Source organism: Schistocerca gregaria, chromosome X (genome assembly GCF_023897955.1).
Source record: "Schistocerca gregaria isolate iqSchGreg1 chromosome X, iqSchGreg1.2, whole genome shotgun sequence".
NCBI classification, from domain to species: Eukaryota; Metazoa; Arthropoda; class Insecta; order Orthoptera; family Acrididae; genus Schistocerca; species Schistocerca gregaria.
This window is the reverse complement of record NC_064931.1, coordinates 590663092-590687986: the sequence shown is the minus strand read 5'-3', so window position 1 is coordinate 590687986 and position 24895 is coordinate 590663092. Positions and strand designations below refer to the sequence as shown.

Sequence of the window (24895 nt, the reverse complement as noted above, 5' to 3'; positions counted from 1 at the left end):
TAAACAAACTATGAGTGTACAGAATATTAGACTTGTTGTGTGACTGGATGGAAGAGTTTCTAACAGACAGAATAAAAACATGTCATCCGTTCTTAATAAAGATAAATCTGAAAACATAATAGCAACTTTGGGTGTTTGCCAAGGAAGTGTTAAAAGATTATATATGTGACCGTATGGATAATGTCAGAAGTTCCAGGAAGCTTTTTGTGGATGGTACCATTGTATTTAGAGAAGTCGCAACACTAAAAAATTGTACCAAAGTGTGTTAAGTCCTAGTCATCAATGAAAACAGGCATATTAAGTGACAGCAGCCAGATAGCCAACATGTCCAATAATCAGGTATTAGAAGCAGTTAAGAAACCTGATGTTGGTTGTTTAATGGATAAAGCAAAGGAATTTGTGTTAGAAACAATGCCACATAGAATACAGCTGTACTGTGGGCTTGGTAACAAATAAATGATAAATTAATTGTCTGTCAGCATTAACTCATTGCTATCTAACCACCAGAGACTGAGTAATCTGCCTTAAATTTCAAAATGGCTTATTTGAACAAGAGGTGTTTGGTCACACACTGTTACTTTAAGCCCTTATAAAATCGTACACATCAATAATGAGGCACCTTAATCTAGTATACGCATATCAGTGAAATAAATAAATTAATAAGTGGATTGAGTATATGAAAGGAAAACCATTAAGAATATGATCATGTCGGATAATGACGTAGGCTACAACAGAAATATTAATTCTGAGTATTTGTTTTACTCACACACAAATTTATTTGGAATTGTGCTCTCGTGCACATTATTATTGAAAATATATATATATATATATATATATATATATATACAGTAAACCAAAATTATTGACTTTTTCTTTACAAGCAGAGAGCATTTGTGAGGAGCAATGAGTGTAAACTAAAGGCTCTGAGCTGCAGCAAAATTGTAAAGTTCATACTGGTGCCTACAAGTCTTTGTGCAGGAACAAATTCACTGCGGCTGAAATGTTCTGTGACTGTTGGCCTACTATGAGTCTGTACCTACTAACACTCAGAGTCCCAAATGTTTGTCAGTCTCAAACTGGTATACACTAAAATATTTGTAAGTTCTGAACTAGTGCAGATCAAAATATTTGGCTCTCTGACTTCACAAATATAGCCAAAATGAACCTTATGAACCAAGAGACGAAGACCTAAAAGACCTCAAAACCTGTGCTGATTGTCTATTTAAAACTTCGTCATGTGACGAGCTGCTGCACTCAGTGTAACAACTTATAACTTGACCACCATTTTATACATTTCAAACATATGACACACACCTTTGGTCGATTAACAGTCTGATATTACATTATCCAATTTTAAGTGTAACAAAACAACTTGCTGTATTTACATTTTACACACTACAAACATAAGTGCAGAAACCTAGTCAAGTGGACAGCTTTATACACCTCATCTCTATAGTCCCACATTACTCAAATGACAGTCTTTCAAACATTTAGCTGCTAAAATTATCATTAAATGAACACAAAAATAATGAGGTAATGGGAGGGTTCTCTCATGCAGCTGATAATCAACAGTGTAGATATGGAGAAATATTTGTTTTTGTGTTGTACTGTGGATTACTGAATAAATTATTTATAACAGTTTGTGCATTTGTTTAACAATAATAGAAACATGGTCATTCTCTAGCTGAAATCAAAATCTAGCTGTGTGTCATTTGTTACTGATTCTATAAACAATATTTAATAATAATGTTAGTAACTTTGTTTTAGTAATGACTTTATACACATTGTAATAGAGTGGAACCTTGCTTAATGACATCTCACATTATGCGCAGTTCACATAATAAGCAAAATGAATTGTAAAAAAATGACATTATTTAGGAGCAATGATTCACATAATGAGTGATGACAATTTAGTGTGACATTACCAGATGTTCTCACATGGCGGGGGTAAACGTTCAACAGTGCGAACACCTTTCATTGTTGGCTGCGGCAAGTGATGAACAATGTCTTTAGTATGTACTGCAGTCTGGGTTTAGCACTCTTTCTGCTACCATCTTAGTGCAGCTTGTGATCACTGATCACACATTTTTATAATCTTGTGTTCACACAGTGTCTTTTGAGCACATTTAATAACCTTTGTAGGAATATCCCCAAAGATAAAGCCACAAGAAGACAGTCACGAGAGAAAGAAAATGACCTTAGAAATGAAATGTAAAATCATTGAAAAATGTGAACATGGTGTGAGCATTGCTGATTTAGCATGCACGTAACAATCGATCTACATCAATTATTTGCACAATCTTCAAGAACAAGACCAAGATTAAGGAGAAAGATGCTTGAAAGGGTGTGACAGGAGTAGCTAAACAATGGTTTTGTATTCTGGATGATGTCAAAAGGTTGCTCTTTGTATGTATTATTTAAAAAGCTATTGTAAGGAGACACTATTCATGAGAACATCATTAGTGAGAAGGTGAGAATGATTTTTGCCGACCTCGTTATGAAGACACAAGGATCATCAGTGGCTGAAAAATTATTTAAGTGAGCCGTGGCTGATTTGAGAAGTTTAAGAGAAGAACTGGCATCCACAGCATTGTGAGGCATGATGAAGCAGCCAGCTCTGACACAAAGGCAGCAGAGAACTTGATCAGCTGTTTGTTCATAGGTTCTGAGGGTTATGTGCTGCAACAGGTTTTTAATTGTGACAAGATGGGTCTATTCTGGAAAAAGATGCTGAAGTGTACCATTATAACAGCAGAGGAGAATGTATTGCTTATCAGCCGCTAATTAAAGACCATCTCGCACTGCTATTCTGAGCCAATGTAAGTGGCAATTTGAAAATTAAAGTGCTGCTTGTTTACCATCCAGAAACATCATGAACCTCAAGAAGTGTTAAGTCCAGAAGCACAGGTTAAATGTGACTTGGAGGCCCAACAGTAAGACTTGGGTGACACATTATCTTTTTTGTGATATTTGCTTGAGATGAATCTGTCACTCCATGTCTTGCTTTTTAAGAACAACACTCCTGTCCTTTCTCCAGGCCTTGAAGAATTTCAATTCATCAGATCCTCTGCCTCCCAACACCACTTTGTTACTCCAGCCTGTGGACCAGCAGATTATTTCTAATTTTAAGAAGCTTTACACTAAAGCACTCTTAAAGTGTTGTTTTGAATTGACTGAAGCTACCAATCTCACTCTCAAAGAGTTTTGGAAATGTCACTTCAACGTCGTCGTCCGTGTAAATGTGATTGACATGGTGTGAAAAGGGGCTACTTCAGCTTGGAAGAATTTCAGTTTTAACATAGTCAATTCCTGGCAATTTTGCTTCACTTCCTCTAGTATGTGGTGTCAAATCTCCCCCACCACCTCAAAATTTTCCAAGTCTCTTAGTCGCTAGGCTTCTGTAGCTGCCAAAGTGGCTCCCCACATCTATTCACTACACAATGCCCAATGCCCCTCTGACTTATCTGGTGTAGCCCCTACATGGCAACTTTACAGCTGCATATCACTCAACTCAATACTCTGTTTTTTTTTTTTTTTTTTTTTTAATATAGTTACTTAACAGACTCACACTCATGTCATCGAGTAATTTTCAAGGGGAAAGGGGCTCGTGTGACATATTAAACAAATAGAGTTTTACATGAAAAAAACAGTGGTGTTTTTTGACCATAGCTTTAATTAATGCTCAAGTTGTCAAGCACATTGTACAGTTGTTGCACCCATTTCTCATGGTCTTTAATCAAAATCACTACCATAACTGCCATTATTGTTTAATGGCTGATCCTTGTTTCCTGGGGGATGCAGTAAGTACTGCACTCTTAACTCTTACTCAACAGTACCAGTGCTTCATCCATAGCTGTTTTCTAATGTCCAGGTTTCAGTTTGTCTGCAAGAGAGAGACAGTTTCATGGGATTTCATGAGAAGTTTCGTCATGTAAGGAAGAGACCTCAGCCACAACTCAAATGGAATACACCAATGTTTTTCTTGTGTAATTCTCTGTTTGTTCTATATGTCTTATGATTTCTTTATCATTTGCAAACTGCAATTTCCATCCAAGATCATGGTTTTCAGGGCACCATGTTGGTAATACAGCCTCACAGGCTTCCTTCCCCCTCCCCTGTCCCTCCACCCCCATCCATCTCCCATGTGTTTCTGTTTATGTGATTGTTTTTGTTTTAGAAGGATGGTTACACAGTTATGGATCTCCCCGTGTATTTGGTTTTGAATGTAAAGTACTAAGGCAACATATATACTGCGCAACAGAATGACCCTTTCAAAACCCCATAATTCCCACCCATTGTGATGCTCAAGTTTGAAATTTGGTCAACAGTGTTTACAACCTTCCTCTGTAATGGTACAAAAGCATGGCACCCAGTGACATCATACTTGGGCTTGGCAGCACTTCAAACAGCAACGTGTTGACACATATGAGAGAAAGGCCATAGCTGACAAGTTCATGTAACAGTTAGGGTGGATTAATGAGATGAGATTTCTTCACGATTCTGCCCAACACTACTTTTGATGTGTTACATGATTAGAAAGTTGTCATACCCACTCCTACATTTAACTCCTTCTTTTGATGCCTCATTAATGGAGGTCAGAACCATAACATTCAACATAGAAGTTATGTGGTTTTCTTATGGGTGGCCAGGGAAATCATTCCAGACACACTGCCACTCAGGATTGGCATGAAAATGTTGGAGGGGGTGGCATAAAGGGTGTCAGTGAAACCACCCCTTTCCCTGGGGCATTGATTCCCACACAGTTTGTGGCCGAAAATGACAGTTTGCAGTGTGAAGAACAACAGGAAGATGTTCTTGACAACCTCTTGGGCATTTCAACCCTTCTCTAAGGACATTGTTGGCTGAACGTGATCACACCAATTTGGAATGCAGTGTGAACACAGTTTTTACTCTTGTGTAGAAGTTGGAACCACTAGGGACTGTTAAAGACCATTTGAAATTTTAACGTGATCCAAAACAGCAAATGGTGCTTACTTTTTCGGCGCTCCTCCTAAGGTGTGGTTACAGGGGGATGAGACATTGACACATGCATGAATAAAATGGCAAAGGGTCTCTCTAAGATCCTTTATGTGTCAGAACCAACCAACCCACCCATCTCTCTTGAGAATTTTAAAAGTGTATCTGTACAGACAGAACCAATGACAAATGGCTAGGTACTTGCAGATTGGTAACCCCTTCTACTGTCCCCAATTCTGGATGGCCTGCTATCAGGTACAAGAGCAGCAGTGTAGTGGCCAAAAGAGCAACACCGTAGCCTGCCTGCAAGTGCCTGGGACTCTCATCATGGGCTCTGCCCGTACTGGTACATGTTTGAAGTGCTCAACAAATGCAGGTCGGTGGCACTGAGGGTTGATCACACCAGTGGACAACATGAAATAGGAGGGCCAAGAAAATATAAACACCCTTTGCTGCTTCATGTCACATTCAAATTTCATCAAATGGCGTTGAATGGTCCCTAGTGGTTCCAACCTGTACGCAAGAGCAAAGATTGTGGTCTTGCTGCTCTCCAAATGAGTCAGATCACATTTAATGCAGATGCAACCGCACAATGTTCTTAAAGGAGAGTTGAAACAACAGAGGGTGTCACCAGTTTCAAAAGTTGTCAAGTACATCTTCCTGTCATTCATTGCACTATTAACTGTCATTTTACTGGGAAATGTGTGAGAATCAGTACCTCAGGAAAAGGGGTGATTTTATTCACTCTCTGTGGCCATTTTGTGCCGATTCTGAATGTCGGTGTATCTGGAATGTTTTCCTTGGCCACTCATAAGAAAATGTATGACTTCAACAATGTGTGTTGTGCTTCTAACCTGCATCATAGAGGCATCAAAAGAAGGGATGAAATGTGTGTAAGAGTGACTGTGATGACTTTCCCTTTGTGTGACATATCCATGGTGACGTTGGGCAGAATTGTGCTGAAGTTAAGTGCTGATAAGAGTTCATTAACCCACCTTACATGATCCAGGAACTTCTGAGCTGCGGCCTTTTCTTCTAATGTGTCAACACTTTCCTGTTTAAAGCTTCATTGAGCTACAGGGTGCCACACTTTTGCACCATTGCAGAGGAAGGTTGTATGCAGCTTTGAGCCAAATTTCAAACTCGAGCACCTCAATGGGTTGGGATTATGGGGTTTTGAAAAAGTGATCACTTAATTCTGTTGCTCAGTGTATTTCCAGACAGGCATAACTATGTTATTGTCAGAACCCTGTGTAACATCGAGTGATAAGACAGATATGAATAATTATTGACTTGCTTGCTCCCTTCTCTCATGTGTTACAAGAAACTGTTAAGAATGAGGTATCAAACATCTCTGAAAACAAAATACATAGGTGATCTAAGTTTCACATTAAAATATTGATCTCTAATCATTACTGTTATTGTCACTTCCCAATACATCCTCCATTCCCATGACCTAGCCACAATTGAACACTACCTTTTCCAATATCCTACCAACTCGGAACTCACCGCCTCTTTCCTTATACACCTGACAAACTACCTCTTTACACTCAGTTACCTCATCTTTGAGGGGAAGATGTAAAAACAAATCCACAGCATAACTATGGGTACCCACATGGCTCTCCTATGGGCCATATAGGGGAAACATTCCCACTGACTCCAAATTTAAAGCCTCTGGTCTGTTTCAGGTTCATTGATGATACATATATGATCTGGACCCAGGACCAAGACACTCTGCCATTATTCTTCGACTGAATCACCACCAGCTCTCACTGCCCCTAATCTTCTGGCAATGCCTGGGTACCAACTGCAAAGATGCGACTTTCCTCGACACCTTATGTCATCTCATACTAGAACAACACAATCGTACTGTTCTCGAGGGTTTTGACAAGTTACCATCGTATCTTTCCTACCCCTCCTAGTGTGATATTCTGTCACCCACCCAGTCTTTGAAACATACATGTGCCACATTCCATATAGGTCATATCCCTTCAGAAGGCGCAAATGCAAGACCTGTTCAGTACAGATATCCAGCACATCTACTCCAGTCCTGTCACAGGCATATATCCTGTCAGGAGCAGGGCCATCTGTGGAAATAGATATAACATATACCAGCTCTGCTCTAAATTCTGCATAGCATTTAATGTGGACATGATCACCACTAGCTGATCACTTGAATGAATGTGGTGTTCACTCTAGAACCTCCTTATCAGGCATCTTGACATGTGCTTCACAACACAGCTTATGAAGGTTCTTGTCAGCAATCTGTCACAATTCAAAAACAGTAGAAACATTTATGAATATAATTGTAGAATTGAGAAGTTATGTACACTATCTGTCACTCAGTTTCATTGTGCTACTCGGCCATAACACCGACCACTAACTCAGTAATATGCTTGACATGCAAGCTGAAATTACATCAGCCACACAAATCCTCATGTTCTCTACAATGATGTGTGTGTGTGTGTGTGTGTGTGTGTGTGTGTGTGTGTGTGTGTGTGTGTGTGTGTGTTAATGTAAAATCCAACCACGTAAATGATCATCATGTAACCACTTTTTCACTGAGAAAATCTGTTATTCCTGTAAACTAATCAACACATTCCAAATCGCTGCAAGATATTGAAATTGAGGCCCATGAAACATGCAAATCACTATGCCTCATGCATAAATGTGGATGTAAAAATATAATTCTCTAACACCTATTCTAAAATGCTCCAACGAAACAATTCCGAATGCATGATGTTTGTTTCATTTATATTTGAATAGCTGTCTATTTGTCTTTGAAATGCAATAAAGCTGTAGGTAGCTTTGTGTGATTTTTAAGGTAATTTTACCTTTTATAGAGGAAACCTTTGTGTTAAAAAAAATAAGACACATTGTTAGTTTGTCTGTTACCTAATTACATTCATTTTGTTGCAGCTTGCTCATAACAGCATTGGGCCATATCAAGCTTACAGACTTTGGTTTGAGCAAAATGGGGCTAATGTCATGTGAGTATAAATGGAACACCTCATTTGGTTTGCATATAATGTGCATTCATTTTAAATGTGTATAGGTTGAATAGGGTACGTACATTCATATTTGCTGAAACAATTATGTATGGATTCTTTGTTTACTTTTGCAGCACGTGAATGTGTGTGATGCTGATATTGATACAGTTTCATCAAGGCAGTAATTACATTATGCCGTATTCTAGTGATCAGAAATTTAATTTGAAACAAACTAGACTCATTCCTTAGATGTATGTAGAAGTATTGAAGTACCCTGGTTGCGTGTTATGATGGTCAGGGTATAGTGCTATTGGTAACTCAATACTTCAAACTACAAGTGTATTTGGATGGCAAAAAATGGAATGCAACACCTAGTTTCAGGAAGAGCAGCTCCCTTGCTTCTAATATTTGAGTCCAAAAGAAGATGCAAATCCTTTTTGTAAAGGCAAGTTGGAGAAATGAAAAAGCAACTTCAGGGGGAATAATGTATTGGCAGTGATTGGGTGCCAATAGTGTACACTCTTTAGTATCCTCCCAGATCTTATTTATAAACAACATTTAGTGCCAGGAAATAGATTTTTCCCTATTTAACTTCCTTCCTTCAACATTTACAGAACCAGAACAAATGCATCAAACACAGGCAAAAAATCCCAGTTTGCTGTTTGATAATGAACTACTCAAACTAGAGGGTTTGGAACCAATTCCTGACAATATCCTGGATTACATTCTCTAATGTGTGCAGTTAAGGATATGTTCACAGTAATTAAGAGGGAATGACCATCCTGCAAAGGTTATCATCATTTTATATCCACAATGAACTGAACGTGTAGCTCATACTTCAAAATTTAGTGAGTGCCTTTATAATGCTCTCCTCATAAAGAAGGCCAAAAGAAAACATTGGGCTACTACTCCTCTGAAACTGTAACAAAATTATGTGATAAATGTAAACTGTGGATCACAAAATCAAAACCAGTTGCAAAATGACTTAGACATGAATGATAGCTGAATGGTGCAAAAAATGGCAATTGTTTCTCGATAGGGAAAAGTGTGAAATCATCCACATGGGTACAAAAAGAAATCCATTAAATTTTGATTACATGATAAATCCTACAAATTTAAAGGCTGTCTTTTCAACTAAATACTTAGGAATTATGATTTGATCAACTGAAATTGGAATAGTCAGATAGATAATGTTGTCCGGAAGGCAAATCGAAGGCTACATTTTCTTGGCAGATCATTTAGAAGATGCAAAATGTCTACTAAAGAGGCTGCCTACATTACACTTGTCTGTCCTCTGCTAGAGTATTGTTATGTTGTTGGGATCCTAACAATATAGGATTCATGGATACCATCAAAAAATTTCAGGGAATGGCAGCTCATTTTGTATTATCCAGAAATAGGGGGAGAGTGTCACGGCTATAATAAGTGAGTTGGGATGCAATCATTAAAACTAAGGCATTTTTCATTGTGGCAAGATCTTTTCTCAAAATTTCCATCGCCAACTTTCTTCTTTGAATGTGAAAATATTTTAGTGTGGTCAACCTACATAGGGAGAAACGAACATCGTAATAAAATAAAAGAAATCAGAGCTCGCACAGAAAGATTTAAGTGTTTGTTTTTCTCAGGCACTTCTAAAGAGTGGAATGATAGAGAAATAATCTGAAAGTGATTATAAGAATCCCCTGCCAGAAACCTAAGTGTGAACTGCAAAGTAGTCATGTAGATGTAGATACTCGATATTGACAGGGCAGCTGTGGCATGTTGAATACATTGCTTCATGATGCTAAAGAACTTGAGAAATCTGAGAATAATAAGTTGGTATAAATGTTAATTAGTATTTTATTTACTTGGTTTACCTGAGAGAATATGGATTCATCCCAAGATATGAATGTGTCATTCAAGCTGTGTCCAGCATTTTGTGTCTGACAATGTTAGTCACAAAACTGCAGCATATGGAAGAAATTAGGAAAGTTCATGTTTACATCCCATTTAGGACAAGGATGCTGGCCATAGACACCAAGATGGGGCTGGGAGATATGAAGAAGAAAACCTGTAAAATTCATTTTCAGGGAATCATTCTCATCATTATTGTTAAGAGACAATAAAATCACAGACAACTAAAATCAGATGACAGGATGGGGACTTTAATTGTGGGTCTCCTAAATGTGAATCTAATGCCTTAACCATAATGTCACTTCACGTGGTAGATATACAGAGAGACCAACTAGCTATAATAAATAAAATAATTTGGCTATTGTTTATTCTCATTAAAATGTATTGCCTACTCAGAAATGAAGAAAATTGCCTTGCCTGAGTTATAGATAAAGGTCAAATCTGTGACACAAGCCCATGACTAGACTGTGTGCCTGACTACTGGCAGAGTGTAACCCTTTTATCTGCAGCAGCATTTGGCAGGGAAGGGACCATGAGTCCCTCACCCTGACTTTCCGTTACCCCCGAGGAAAGATCCCATGTACTCATTTTGAGAACAGGCTGAGTGGACCTGGTGCCATCCTGGAGGTATGGGAATGAGCAAAAAACCCTATCCCAACCTGGGTTAGAACTCGGGAACCCCAGGGCTGGAGCCCAGTGCTGTACCCCATAGAGCGCAATGGCTGTATACTTAAGTAAGAGAAAGAAAAATTTTAAGCTTACTGAGACAGGTAAGATGCATATGAAGTTATGAAACTCGTTTACTATGGGACTGAGGAAATGAAATCTAACAAGTAATGTTTGAGTATGAGGCAGTTACACCAGAACAACTGTTGGTCTGCAGCTTCTAATCTGCATTTCTCTTAACCCTAGATTCCAAAAAACTCGTAAAATTTAAGACTGCAGTAGAGTATAAAATATGATATTTGGTACTTAACTTGGCATGTAAAACACCATCGGAGATCTAATAATTGTAATTAACTAATGCATAAGTTATAAATTATGACTTGCTTTGAATAAAATTTGAAGTAATAACATTTATGCCCTTCAGTGTTCTAGAGCTAAGATGGGTAGTGAGCTCAGCATTGTGTAATTCAAAAAGTGCTGTTAAATCACAGCAGTCTTGATGAATGAACAGAATGAATGTCCTGTAAAACTATCTGCATCCTATGTAAGGAGAAATATAGATTCTCAAGTAAAGTATTGTTAAAAAGTCTTGAAATCTAGTCTGCTATTGACTCTTGTTATGCATTTTTCTCTATCCTGTAACACTGTTATGAGAGTGAATTGCTATGACAAACAGATGAGGGAAAGATGGCATGGCATGACTTGCTGACATTTCAATGATTGACTGCTGTGGAATGTGTGTTCTTGCAGGTAGTGTTGCACTTGTTTGTCTAGTAGCAATGCTACTGAGCAAAGGATTTGATACTACTTCCACTTTAACATCAATGGATCCAGTGGAAAGCCTCCTTTCACAAAATAGGGCACATTATGGGTGGTAGTGCCTGACTTTATACCAGCCTTTGCAAAGAGGGACAGAGCAAGAGGGTTGATTATGACTCCGGTGACGGCAGCCTCTCCTTATTTATGTATCAAGTTTCCTAGGACCATGCGAGCCAAAGCTACATGGTCATGAACCAAGTCAGTACATAGGTTACAGAAAACTGATTAGAAAATTTATAAATTGAAGAATCAATCAAACAAGAAGTAACGGTAAGAGGAAGTATAGAAACAAAAAATGTATTACAGAGGGAAGTTCTCGACTACTGCAAGGAACTTGTGTACAGAATAGAGGGAACGTGGCACAAGAAAATTTTTGAAATTAGATTTAAAGACTTGAGATTAATCAGTCAATTTTTTCGAGTTCTGCTAGAGGACTGTTGAAAATGAAACCTGTTGATCATGTGTAAAGTATTACGGAAATGTTAACTAAGTGCCTATTGTTTTTTTGTGTAGTGTTTGTTAAATGAATGTTGCAGTTAGTTCTGAATGAGTCAGTATTTTCAGCAACATTTTTTTTTGTGATGGCATGTATGTAAGGAGACAGCAGAGTTAGAATTCAGAGGCACCTGAACAGTCAGACATACATGAAGCTTGCGAACTGACACCTAAAGTCTTCCCAACTGTCATTTTTTGGGCTAAGGATATGCCTGGTGAGTGCCCAGATATACCCCAAAATAGAAAATAGCAGCTAACAGAGTGAAAGTAAGCAAAGTGAACAAGACTGTACGATTCAGTGGCAGAGGCGCTATAGATTGTTCTTGTAGTGAAGGTAGGGGTATTTGGTTTATGCACACAATCTTGGAAGTGGTTCTTCAAAGGAATCTTTCAATCTATGCCCATTCCCAAGAATTCAAAGAAAAAGAGAATTTTTTCAATCAGCTGTCAAATTTAGTGGCAGCTCTTTGATGTACATCAAAAATAGCATTGGACTCGGGGAAGAATTGTGTGGCACACATACTTTACATGACCCCAGTCAGTTTCAGATCTCTTACCAGTTTGTTGACACTGAAAGGGAAGGAAGGAAGGAAGGAAAGAAAGAACGAAGGAACGAAGGAAGGAAGATTGGGTTTAATGTCCCATCAACATCGAGGTCATTAGAGACAGAGCACAAGCTCGGATTGTGTAGATGATGGGGAGGGAAATTAGCCGTTTGCTTTCAAAGAAACCATCCTGGCATTTGCCTTGAACAATTTAGGGAAATCACAGAAAACCTAAATCTGGATGGCCAGACCTGGGTTTGAACCATCATCCTCACAAATGCAAGTCCACTGTGCTAAGTGCTGCGCCACCTCACTCTGTTTGACACTGGAGAACAAATTTTTGCTTCCCACATTCAAGATGTGATGTGAATCATTGTTGAGTATTTTCTGTAATCTCATAATTTCCCAACTTACGCAAAAGTATTGCATGGACCACATAATTAAATGCTTTTATTAAATGAAAGACAACAGCTACTGTGCTAAACCTATCATTAAGCTTTCCTAGTACTTTACAAACAAAACAATAAATAGTATTTTTCACTGTATTTCCATTTCCTGAAGGCAAACTGTGAACCTGGCATCAAATTATACATTGAAGAGCCAAAGAAACTGTTACACTTGCCTAATATCATATAGAGGTCCCACGAGCGCACAGAAGTGCCGCGACATGACATGACATGACATGGACTCAACTAATGTATGAAGACACCATGAATCCTGTAGGGCTGTCCATAAATCTGTAAGAGTATGAGGTGGTGGAGATCTCTTCTGAAGAGCGTGTTGCAAGACATCCCAGATATGCTCAACGGTGTTGTCATCATTTTGTCCAAAAATGTAGTGCCTATCAAACTTGACAAGAAATGAAAGTGACAGAAGTGGATGCTCCAGATGGCCAAGTGATGGAAAAAATAAATAAATACAAAAATAGCATTTTTGGCACGGGTTGGGTGAGACATCAGTCATTTATGTTAGCATAGCTTCTGCAGTGACTTAGATTATCGTGGTGTTGTCACAGGAGGCCTTCTGGGATGTCCACAAAAGGCGGGTGGCACTCAGGGATGCCAATGATGACACTCTCCGTCCAACCCAGATAGCTGCTGAAAGAATGAGCCCAGGCTAGAGACCTCTTCTGAAAATTGGTGTCAAATAACACTTCTATTTTCTACTATGGTGCCTGCAGAAGATGGAGCAGGGTGTGGAACTGCCTGCTGTGAAACAGCTCTCCAGAGCTCATATTGCCTGTCACACTTGATCTCACATAAATAATGATAACTGCTTTTTTCATATGCTCCTTTAATGCTCTAAATGTTCTCTTGAACATTGCTAGGGGAGTGGTGAGGACAAATTCTCTGAAATAACATTCCTTTGACTTTGGAGCTGTAAATTGTGGTACATTGTCTCAAAGCATTGTTTGTGGTAACCCTACAGTTACAAATGTGACAATGCTGAAATTGTAGCACCAAATTTTCTGTTAAACATTAGAATAACAAAAGGGAATTTTGAAAATGTGTGTACAACGATGAGTAACATACTATTTAAGAAAGGGTATACAAAGAAGGCACCAGACTCCCTCTGGATTTTCTCATGGGAAAAAAATTGAGGTGTGGCTGGTTGGATTCATAATACAAACAAACCAGTTTCTCAATATTAGAAGCTCCAGTAAGCATGACAGCAAGCGAAAGATTTCATATCATGTACTTCCTTATAATTATCGTGAGAGTTCTAAAAGTTGCACAGGAGAGGTGATGGCAATCCTACTTGTTGCTCATTTTGATCTGTTTTCAATACCAGAACTATTACTGTGATTAGTAAGTGGCAGTGTGCAGTAAAATAAGTACCTAATGTAGGGCTGGAATACTTTCATAAGGAAAACTGTGTTTTATGATGGATGGCCAACTTGGAGATAGCATCATTCATGCAGCAGGGAATGACTGGACTAAATGGATCAGTTTACTATCTACCTGTAATCATGATACTTCATAAGTATTGATCACTGGATCTGGGACCGTTGGAAGTTAGGCTGTTGTATCTGTATAGTCAATATTTGTATGGGCAGGTACAAAAATTATAGTAATTCACTTAAACACTGTAATTAATTGATTACATCTGACCACTGATTTTTTTTCTCTCTCTCTCTCTCTCTCTCTCTCTCTCTCTCTCTATATATATATATATATATATATATATATATATAATCTTTTGAATAATTTTGCTATGCCACAGACCATGTATCGGCAGGACATAAGTATGGGATGTGTTACCCATTTGGCCACTTTTTCTGAAAATACTGCCATATGCTGTGTTGCAAAACCTTAGAGAAAATGTCAGTTCACTTGTACATTAGTTCACTAATCATACTGTAATTGTTGCAGGAGACTTTAACCATCCAGCAATCAATTGGGGTAGCCCTTTACTGTGTTTTGTGCTTATTATGCAGTAATCTTTGTTTCTTTAGAAGTTTATTTACAGTTACTGTACACCATGGAGGATCTCCCACATTATGAATTGTCCTGCTGGGTGTATATCTACCCAGTGCATGGTCAACTATTATTTTAAGCTTGAGCCATAGTTGCTGTACACGCTCCTGTCCTGATCTGAAAGTTTTAATCTCCTCACTGAGGTATGACACTGTTAGTTCTCTGTCCAGTTAGCTGAAAATATAAACCTTTCTGCTTGTTTTAGTTGCCCTTTGTGTTTTGGTATTCATTGTTGGTACAACTGCTTTATGGTCACTGATACCAGTTTCGACATGGACTTCTTCAAAGAGGTCAGGTTTGTTTGTTGCCATTAGATCTAATGGATATCTATCATGAGTATCATTTCAAATTATGTCTTGTGATGACTGCCACTAACAAATCTGTAATTATCTCAACTGATTGCTGAATGGTTAAAGTCTCCTGCAATGATTACAGTATGATTAAGGAACTGATGTACAGGTGAAGTGAGGTTTTCTCTAAAGTTTTTGGTCAACAGTTATTAGGGACGTGAAGTGAAACAGTCACATAGGCTTAGTTGTGCGTGAAGCAGGTAGCAGACTTTGGTTGATTGGTAGAATACTAGGGAAATGCAATCAGTCTACAAAAGAGGTTGCATACAAATCATTTGTGTGACCAATCCTAGAATATTGCTCAAGTGTGTAGGATCTGTACTAAATAGGGCTAGCAGGGGATATGAAATGTATACAAAGGATCGCATGAATGGGCACAGGCTCGTTTGACCTCGGGAGAGTCACTGAGATGTCGAAAGAACTGAACTGGCAGACTCTTGAAGATATACAGAAACTACTAACAATTTTTAAAGAACCAGCTTTAAATGATGACTGTAGAAATGTACTACAACCCCTACATATTGCTCACATAGGGATTGTGATGATAACATTAGTTTAATTACAGCCCACACAGAAGCATTTAAAGGATCATTTTTCCCGCACTCCATATGTGAATGGATCAGGGGAGAAAAAAATACTGATGCAGTGGGACATATCCTCTGCCATGCACTTAACAGTGTTGTGCAGAGTGGAGTTGGAGTTGGAGTTGCAGATGTAGATGTAGATGTAGATGTAGATGTAGTTGTAGATTCCTTATGCTGCTGGTTAATAAGTAAGCTATGTTGGTTGTAAGTTTTGTATAGTAATTGACATTTTTCCCAGAACACACTGCAATTCTTTGAATGAGGATGCCAGTAGCTTCCATATGCAGCTGTTGAATGAAGTGCCATACTTTTTTGAACTGGATTTAAGCTGTTCAGTAATGGGTAGAACAAAAATATGATCTATCATTGCATCTATAGATAGGATGTTTCACAAAGATTCATATGATTTCACAAGACTATACCTTCTATATGAATAAAGATAGAAACTTGTGTTTTGGGTAAATTTCAGCTTGTGCATGGGACCACAAAGTTTTTATTTCCAAAAGAATTTTTCAGTTTCAAAGGGAACTTCTTACAATTAAGTATAGGATCAAAGTTTTCACTTACCTTTCACAAATGTTCAGTTTGCCCTCCATTGAGTACATGACTAAAATCCATGTGAGTGTCACTCATCCCACAGTTTTTGCAAGAATATCTAGAGTTGCTTTTGCTGTGCTGCTTTGCGTTTCATCCAAATTTGTTGTGATGGGGAGTACTTAGACTACAGACATCATGCAATTATAGAGGCCAATGACTTGTGCAATGCTAGATCAGTTTGGCTCTTGTGACAGTTCACTGTTGAGGCAGGTCATTTGAAGAAATGCTCTTACATGTAGATGCCAGTGCAATGCTGCCTTGAAAAATGAAGTTTTCGGCATATTCTTGCAGTTCTGCATCTACATCTACATACTCCACAAGCTGCTGTTCAGCGCGCGGTGGACAATGTCCTGTCCCACCACAAGTAGTTTCCTTTCCTCATCCACTTGCAAACAGAGCGAAGGGAAAACAGTTGTCTATATGCCTGTGCAAGAGCCCTAATTTCTCACATCTTATCTTCATGTTCCATATGCAAAATGTATGTCGGCGTCAAAAGAATCATTCTCCAGTCAGCTTCATATGCTGGTTCTCCAAATTTTATCAATAGTGTTCCTCAAGAATTACATCATCTCTTTCCCTCCAGGGATTCCCATTTGCGTTTCCAAAGAGTCTTCATAATACTTGCATGACAAGCAACACATTACAATTCCTGTATTCAAACATTATGGAATTTTTACCTACTCATCTGCATTAACTTACCTTTTTCTGGATTTGGAACTAGAAATTTCGTTCAAGTCATTTTTTATCCCCCTACAGTCACTCAATGATGACACCTTCCCATACACCACAGCATCATCAGCAAACAACCACAGATTGCTGTTAACCTTGTCTGCCAGATCATCTATGTACATAGAAAATAGTGGCAGTCCTACCACACATCCTTGGAGCACCCCTGATGATACTCTTGTCTCTTATGAACATTCACCATCAAGGACGATGTACGGGGTTCTGTTACTAAAAACGTTTTCGAGCAACTCGCATATCTGGCTACCTATCCCGTATGCTTGTACCTTTGTTAACAGTCTGCAGTGGGGCACCATGTCAAATGATTTTCGTAAATCTAGGAATATGGAATCTACCAGTAGTTAGTAATTAAATCAAACACTGGAAAATCCAGGATGAAATGTAACAGTATTATGATAAAGACCATTGCTACTCATCATATAGTGGAGATGCTGAGTTGTAGGGGGCCCAGCATTCATTTTCTGGGTACAGGCTTGGCGAACCCAGGATTTCAGAGCTGGGGACTGGTTAGTGCCTCTAGTCCCCTGTCACTGTAAGTACAAAAAAAACATCAATCTCAAGGTATGCTGCACTGTCACTTAGGAGGTAACAACACCCAGTCTAACAAGAGTGCTTGGGTAGCCAGTCCTCCAGTTACGGGAGTAAATCAGAACAATGCAATAAAGAGTAACAGAGCATAGGCTGGGAATCAAAATGTGATTTTAGTAACAAAAAGTAAAGATGGAAGTTTCAAGAAAATCTGGTCTTTCTGAATCCAGAAGGGCTTAGAAGGAATTGCCGTGACTCTCAAATCTGTAAAGCAGTTGCGAAATAGGACACTGTTGGTTGAAATATCCAGCTCCTAAGAAGCTGTTAACTACAGAAGCTAAGTGCCTGGGTGAATATGCAATTGATCCATAGCACCTTGAACTTCAGGAAAGATGTTGTATCATATAGGGACCTAGTTACTAATGCTATGGAAGAAATGAAGGATGAGTGGGCTCTGAAGGGAATTTTTGATGTTCAGAACATTATGAGAAGAGTGAGTAGAGAAATGGTGAAGTCCTACTCCTTCGTTCTTACCTTCAATACCAAAAAACTCCCTGAGCATGTCAAGGTGGGGTTTCTTCACCTGTACATACAGCTGCATATCCCAAATCCGATGTGCTGTTTTAAATGCCAGCATTTTGGGCTTACCACCCTAGGGTGTAAGAGAGAAGCAACGTGTGGCAACTGCAGTAAAGCATTAAAGAGTTGGTTGTTAGTTTCCTGCCAAATGTATCAACTGCTCTGGAAACCACCCTGTTTGGAGTAAGGACTGCAGAATCCCTCTACAGGAACGTAAAGCGCAGTAAATAAGAACAACAAAGCGTACCCTTGTGGAGAGGCCAAAAAGATTTAAAAATCCATGCAGCCTTCCACATTTGCTACATCATTTGCAACAATCCTTCAGAAGCCTACTCCAAAAGCTGATACTTCTACCCAAATGAAGGTTGTGAGTGTCTGCACTAACATCTGCTTGTTCAGTGCACTTGCAAGGCAGCAAGTGTTTCAGAGCCCATAGTCGTCCCGAAGAACAGCAGACAAAGGTGGAGTGGCCAACTTGGGAGAGCCTAGCACGGCCATGACCACTCCTACTCCAGCTCCAGCAAAGCCCACAAAACAGAGAAAAGCTAATGTCAAACTGCAACAACAGGTAAACTCTAGTAGTAAATCACCGGACCATGTCGTCCCTGATACTTCATCTAACTTTTCTCCAGAGCTAATGGAATATGAGGTACATGTGAGACAATCGTCTCGCCCCACGACTGAACCTCCACCCAGTGCAGTCTCCCCACCCCGGTGGAGCGACAGGATGAAGGTGCTATCCCATAGGTAAATGGCTCTCACACTTCAGTGGAACTTGCAGGGGTTCAGGTCGCATGTAGAGGAACTCTGTCTTCTATCTCAGGGTAGGTCATTGTGTCTCTGTCTCCAGGACACCAATTTCCATCAGTCATACACCCCTGAGCTACGTGGCTATGCACTCCACAAAAAAAGACGACCTGAGTGGAGAGAGAGCTAGAGGAGACGTAGGTATTTTCGTCAGTACTGACTACCACTCCTAACCTTTCTCCCTTACAATGAATTTACAAGCAGTTGCCTCATTGCTGCATGTGCATCATCCATTGACAATATGTTCCCTTTACCTGCTGCCACATGATGCACTCGATGAAGTGGCTCTCAACTACCTTCTTACCTAGCTCCCCTACCCCTTCATCATTTGTGGTGATTTTAATGCACACAACGTGCTTCAGGACTCTGCAGCTACCTGGCCCAGGGGCCGAACAATTGAACAATTGAGAAGCTTCTTGTGTCATACTGTGCATATTTGCTAAATACGGGTCAGAGTGCACACTTCTGCATTGCAACTGGCTTGTTCTCTGCCATCGATCTCTCACTTTGTTCTCCAGCCCTAGATCACACTCCTCAGTGGGAATTGTTCGATGACTTGGACGGAAGTGATTACTTCCTGATGCGGATCCATCTGCCAGATGGAGTGGAGTCCAATAGGAAACTGCCACGTGGGTGCTCAGTAGGGCGGACTGGACACTATATAGTAGCTAGCCCAGTTTGACCATTGTGCCAATGTCGAGGCATGGGTGGATCATGTTACCAAAATGATTCACCGCGCTGCCAATGCATCCATTCCACAGTTCGCAGGACAGCTGAAGAGGCAGTCTGTCCTTTGGTGGAGCGACGAATGCCGCTGTTCAATCGGGACTAGGTAGGCATGCGGCTCTGTGTTGGATCAAGTACCGGCCAACTGCAGAGAATCTTGCAGCCTTTCGGGTGGTTAGAACAAAATGTTGCCAGATTGTTCAAGAGAGCATGAAGAGGTCATGGGAACAGTTCCTGAACACCATCAATTGTTCCACGAAGTGTTCTGTTGTATGGGAGATGATCAGGAGAATTTCTGGGAGAGGAGCGATGGCTGCTGTAATGGGGAACGGTACTCTCCAAACCAATCCATGAGACATTGCCCAAACTATGGGTGCCTATCTTGCCACAGTTACTGTAACTGCCAGTCAGGATTCAGGTTTCCAGTGCCATAGAGTGGTTGCTGAGAGGAGCAGTACGACTGATGAAAATTACTACTGCCCATATTCTATGTGGGAGATGGATTCTGCATTGTCTGGAGCTCATGACATGTCCCCTGGTCATGACAGAGTCCATTACAGTATGCTGCGATACCTCACAAGGCGAAATAAAGATATCATCCTTGTACTTTTGTTTGTGGGTGACTTCTATGTATTTTGCTCTTCTTAAAGTTTTACAGTGTCAACACGTCATTTGGAACTAACTCTTGTTAAAGTTTTCAAATGAGAGGACTGTGAGTGTTCTTTTTAACCATTCCATTCCATTTTCACCTTTCCAGAATTGAGGATGAGGGACACTGTTCTTAATTTTAAAGATATAGTGAGGGTTCTGGGCCTCATATTTGACTCTAAGCTTACATGGTTGCCACTACTTAAGGACCTGAAGAAACTGTTCCTTAAGGTTCTAAAATTGCAAAATGTCTTAGCCACAGTACATGCTGGGCAGACAGACTTGGCTACTTCAGTTTTACTGGGCATTTGCGCAATCATGGCTACGCTATGGGTCACGGTGTGCTCCTCTTACTTAAAGATATTGGACTTGTTGCACCATGAAGGGATTTGGTTGGCCACTGGAGTGTTCAGAACAAGATTTATACCAAACCACTGTGCAGAGGCTGGTGAACCGCCACTTTACATAAGGCAACTGCTACTTACAGTGTTCCAGGCATATAAACACTGTCCACACCACACACACCTTCATACCATTCCATTGCTCAGCCTCCAATGGAAGGGCTTTTCCATAACTGGCAACGGGCAGTGAGGCCCTTTGAGGTTCACACACAGGATTACCTCTTAGAGATGCACGTGTTCTGTCTTAATGTTTTACATCGTGTTTATGTTTAGTAATTTTGCTGTTTCCCCTTCTTTTACTCTCACGTCAAATGAAAACAAAACGGATATCTGTGGCCAGGAGGTATCAAGTGAATTATAATACATTCACATAATTACGAAAGGCTTAAATATTTAATTAGTTTCAGTTTTTATTTTATTTCCACCTTTCGGACAGTCAAGCATTAATCACCTTTCAGAACAATGAAGTTATTTTTGTCTGTTTGCTAAAGAAATTGGGTTTTTATTAACCTTTTCCGCAGAGGCAGTCAATGTATTTGGAACGAAATTTTTAATTCCACAGTACTGGCTAATTTCAACTGTTCACTGTGTTTCAAGTGCATGTTTTCATCTTCTAGCACGTATGGCATTATGCCATAATAAAGAACCAAACATGATGTAATACAGTACTGGTGCTCCAAGAAATTTTACACTGTGAAAACCACACTGAAAAGCTTAATATCAGGTCGAGGTCTACTTCATTGGGAATATGGACATACAAATGTGTACTTTAAGTTGCAGTTTAAATGTGCACATTTTAGTATGGTTCATGAAATTCTGATGCTCTTGGAGTACCCAGTGATGTCTTGCTACTTTTACAACAGAATGTAAGATCTTTTAATGTTTTATATGTACGTACATACAGGCTTCATACGTCATGGTAGCTGCGCAAGCGCGGTGTCACCTGCATTCCCAATATTTTTCCGTGACGTGTTAGAAATAGAGCGGCGCTCTATGGCAACTGCTCAAACGAACCTAATTCTAACAGGTCACGAAAAAATATTGGGAATGCTGGTTTGAAAAGCGTTACTTTCAATGTAAATATCCTGTAACGTATGTTGGATCATGCGCGAGAATGTACCATGAATTTCTTAAATTACAGAGCAATTGAGTCTCATCTAAAAATCAACTCTTTAATGACGAGCCATTTAGAAGATTTTCGAACCCTGAAGATCAGACATTTATGTCATTATTAAAAATTTTACTGCCACATTTGTGTGATATACCTTCAAGAATAACATGCGCAAAAAAAAAAAAATCAACATTATATGCGAATTAGATTCTCTCGCAGTTTATTAACCTTAGAGACCAATATTATGTGTGAAAGCTTTTCTTTTCTTGTAGCAACACAGTGTATATTAATTTAAACCATTAACTTGTGTTACCACTACTTAACAATGATGTTGCTATTGGCTGACTACATCACGCGCCATATGCTCTAAATATTCGCTGTCATCAGCTGGCGAAATCATGTGACATGAGCTATGACTGGCTTACAAAAGCACATCACAATCTTGATTTCAGTGATTTGGAAAGTAACTTGCAGTGTTTGGTGGAATTCCGATGTATACTTCCGTAATACGAAAATACGCAGCGTGCATGTTGTTGCACATCAAAGATATTTCCAAAACGTGTCTTTTTTCCCTGAGTTTCGTTTTATAAAGTGCCGGAAAATTCTACGCCCGTGTCCAAAACCATAACCATTCAAAGGATTGATAAGTTTTTGCAGTTCTGAAGGAAAATACACTATTGCTTTAGGACAGAAAACATGTGTTTTTACCCGGGAGAAAGTTTATTTTTAACCGGGAAATCCGGGATTTTTTTTCCCTTGTCTGCGTATACACCCTGCTAATGTGATGAGACCGATGACCTCGCTGTCTGGTCTCCTCCCCCAAACAACTCAACCCAACCTACATTAGGTATAATGCTCTGTAGAAGAAGAGACATTTGGAAGTCTATATGTTTCCATTGTGGATGCCCTGGTAAGATACTGCAGAGAAGGAATGTGAGATTTCAGTGACTAATGTGCCATCAGACATGAATCGTCACAACAGTCCTGTTCATGCCTTTCAGCTGTGAACAGTTGTAGTTGTTTTGTGGGACAAAGGCCATCACCGTACCCTGGACGAGGTCGCTTTCCAACACACTGCAGCCGTTCATCATTGCTGTACAGAGGTACCAGCTGCTCACATAGCCACTGACTTCAAGAAAACTAAATGAGGTGACTATCTGTGGAGGTGAGGCTGCCGCAGATAAAAATTCTGAATGAATGACAGTCCCTAAGATGTTAGGAAATCTTGTCAACGACTAACCTGTCCAGGCACTAGTTGATTTAGGTTCTCCTTTTCTGAATATCGGATGCATATCATCGTCAGCTAAAGAAGTCGTATTCTGTGATATGAAAGCGATTTTGCTGAAAGCCGTAGGTGGGAAATACATCCAACTGACAGGAACATATCTTGCAAGAATGACAAGAATCTATGACAAAATACAGCCTTTGAATTTGTCATTTCATTTGAATGTAGTCATTAGATTATTCTTGTATGAGACTTCTTGCAGGCATCACAAGCAGGCATTGAATGAGGAAGATAAGAGTTCCAGATTGATAAAGCTGTTCCAATGAGCACACATGATAGAGATAGTTCTACATCTACATTTATACTCCAAAAGCCACCCAACGATGTGTGGCAGAGGGCACTTTACGTGCCACTGTCATTACCTCCCTTTCCTGTTCCAGTCGCGTATGGTTTGCGGGAAGATCGACTGCCGGAAAGCCTCCGTGCGCATTCCAATCAGTTGTTAGCTGTTGAAGACATTGTTATCCCACCATCATCAATGAATTCTGATAACATCACTCTTGAGTGCCAGTAAGCACCAAACCATCGTCAACAAGACAAATTCCAGTTATCAGTCAAGATGCCCAGTTCAACTGTTTAGCTTTCGTATATTACAAAATGCTACTCAGGCTCACAAAAGAAATCTACATGTCAGCAATGATCATAAGCTTTGTATGTGGTCAAGGAGAGCTTTGGATCACTAATTGTCACAAGCAGCCACAACTCGACCCTAAAAGTATATGTGTAGGGACAGCCAAACAAGTCCAGGAAGTGCAGCTTATTGTTATAGATAAAAAACTGTCGTCCGGTACAAGTGAACGCAATAAAGGGGAAGAAGCTAGTACCAAACTGGCAATAGGATCTGGCCTGACAATGGAACAGTATTGGCAGGAGATAGCTGTTCTGTGTCAGTTTTTAGATGCTTTCAAATCTGGCATGGAGAAAAGACAAATGAAGTGTGTCATGCTAAAACACTATCTCAACACCGGTGGTTATAAACCAATTAGGCAGCTCTCATGTCGGTTGTTGCAAGCTCAGTGGTGAATAATCTGGGAGGAAGTGAGGAACATGTTGCAAGATGACACCAATGACATCATTGAACATACAAAGGGTCCTCTGTCCTCTCCTGTATCTTTTTGTGAAGAAGGGTGGCACATGGCATTTCTGCGTTAACTACCGATGACTGACAAAAATTGGAAAGAAAGATGTCAGTCCATTGCTGAGTATTAATTACACCCTGCACAGCTTAAAAGGAGCAAAGTTTTTGTCAGCCATGGACACATTCATGATTTGAGAAGTTTTCTTGATTGTGCTTGTACTACTAGCAATTTGTAAAGGACTTCTGCACCAAGGCATGGTAAATTATCCTGGAATGAGGCACAAGAAAGACCTTTCCATGTCATTGAGGATGTCTTCTCCAGCACAAGCATTGTATGACAAGAATGCTGAGACAGGGCTTCACATAGATGCTAGCGGTTATGGGATAGGTGCAGTTCTAGTGCAAATTCAGGAAGGTGCTGGAAAAGTGATATCATTCACTTACAGAGTACTCTCCAAGTCCGAGATGAACTACTCTACAATTGAGAAAGAATGGTTGCACTTGTTTTATTCGTCAGTAAGTTCTGGCTGTATTTATTTGGAGAACCATTCACCATTGTGACAGACTAACATAGAAAACATCATTTTAAAGCATG

General features: G+C 39.6%; 1 protein-coding gene across 4 annotated transcripts in view; it reads left to right on the top strand.

The window, feature by feature from the left end:
• Window positions 1–24895, top strand: part of LOC126297668 (microtubule-associated serine/threonine-protein kinase 3) — a 245718-nt gene that overhangs the window by 128523 nt on the left and 92300 nt on the right. For all 4 annotated transcript variants that reach the window (XM_049988765.1, XM_049988768.1, XM_049988766.1 and 1 more), the window contains exon 13: window positions 7897–7967. In XM_049988765.1, the coding sequence (XP_049844722.1) occupies window positions 7897–7967 (71 nt within the window). The remainder of the gene's footprint in view (window positions 1–7896; window positions 7968–24895) is intronic.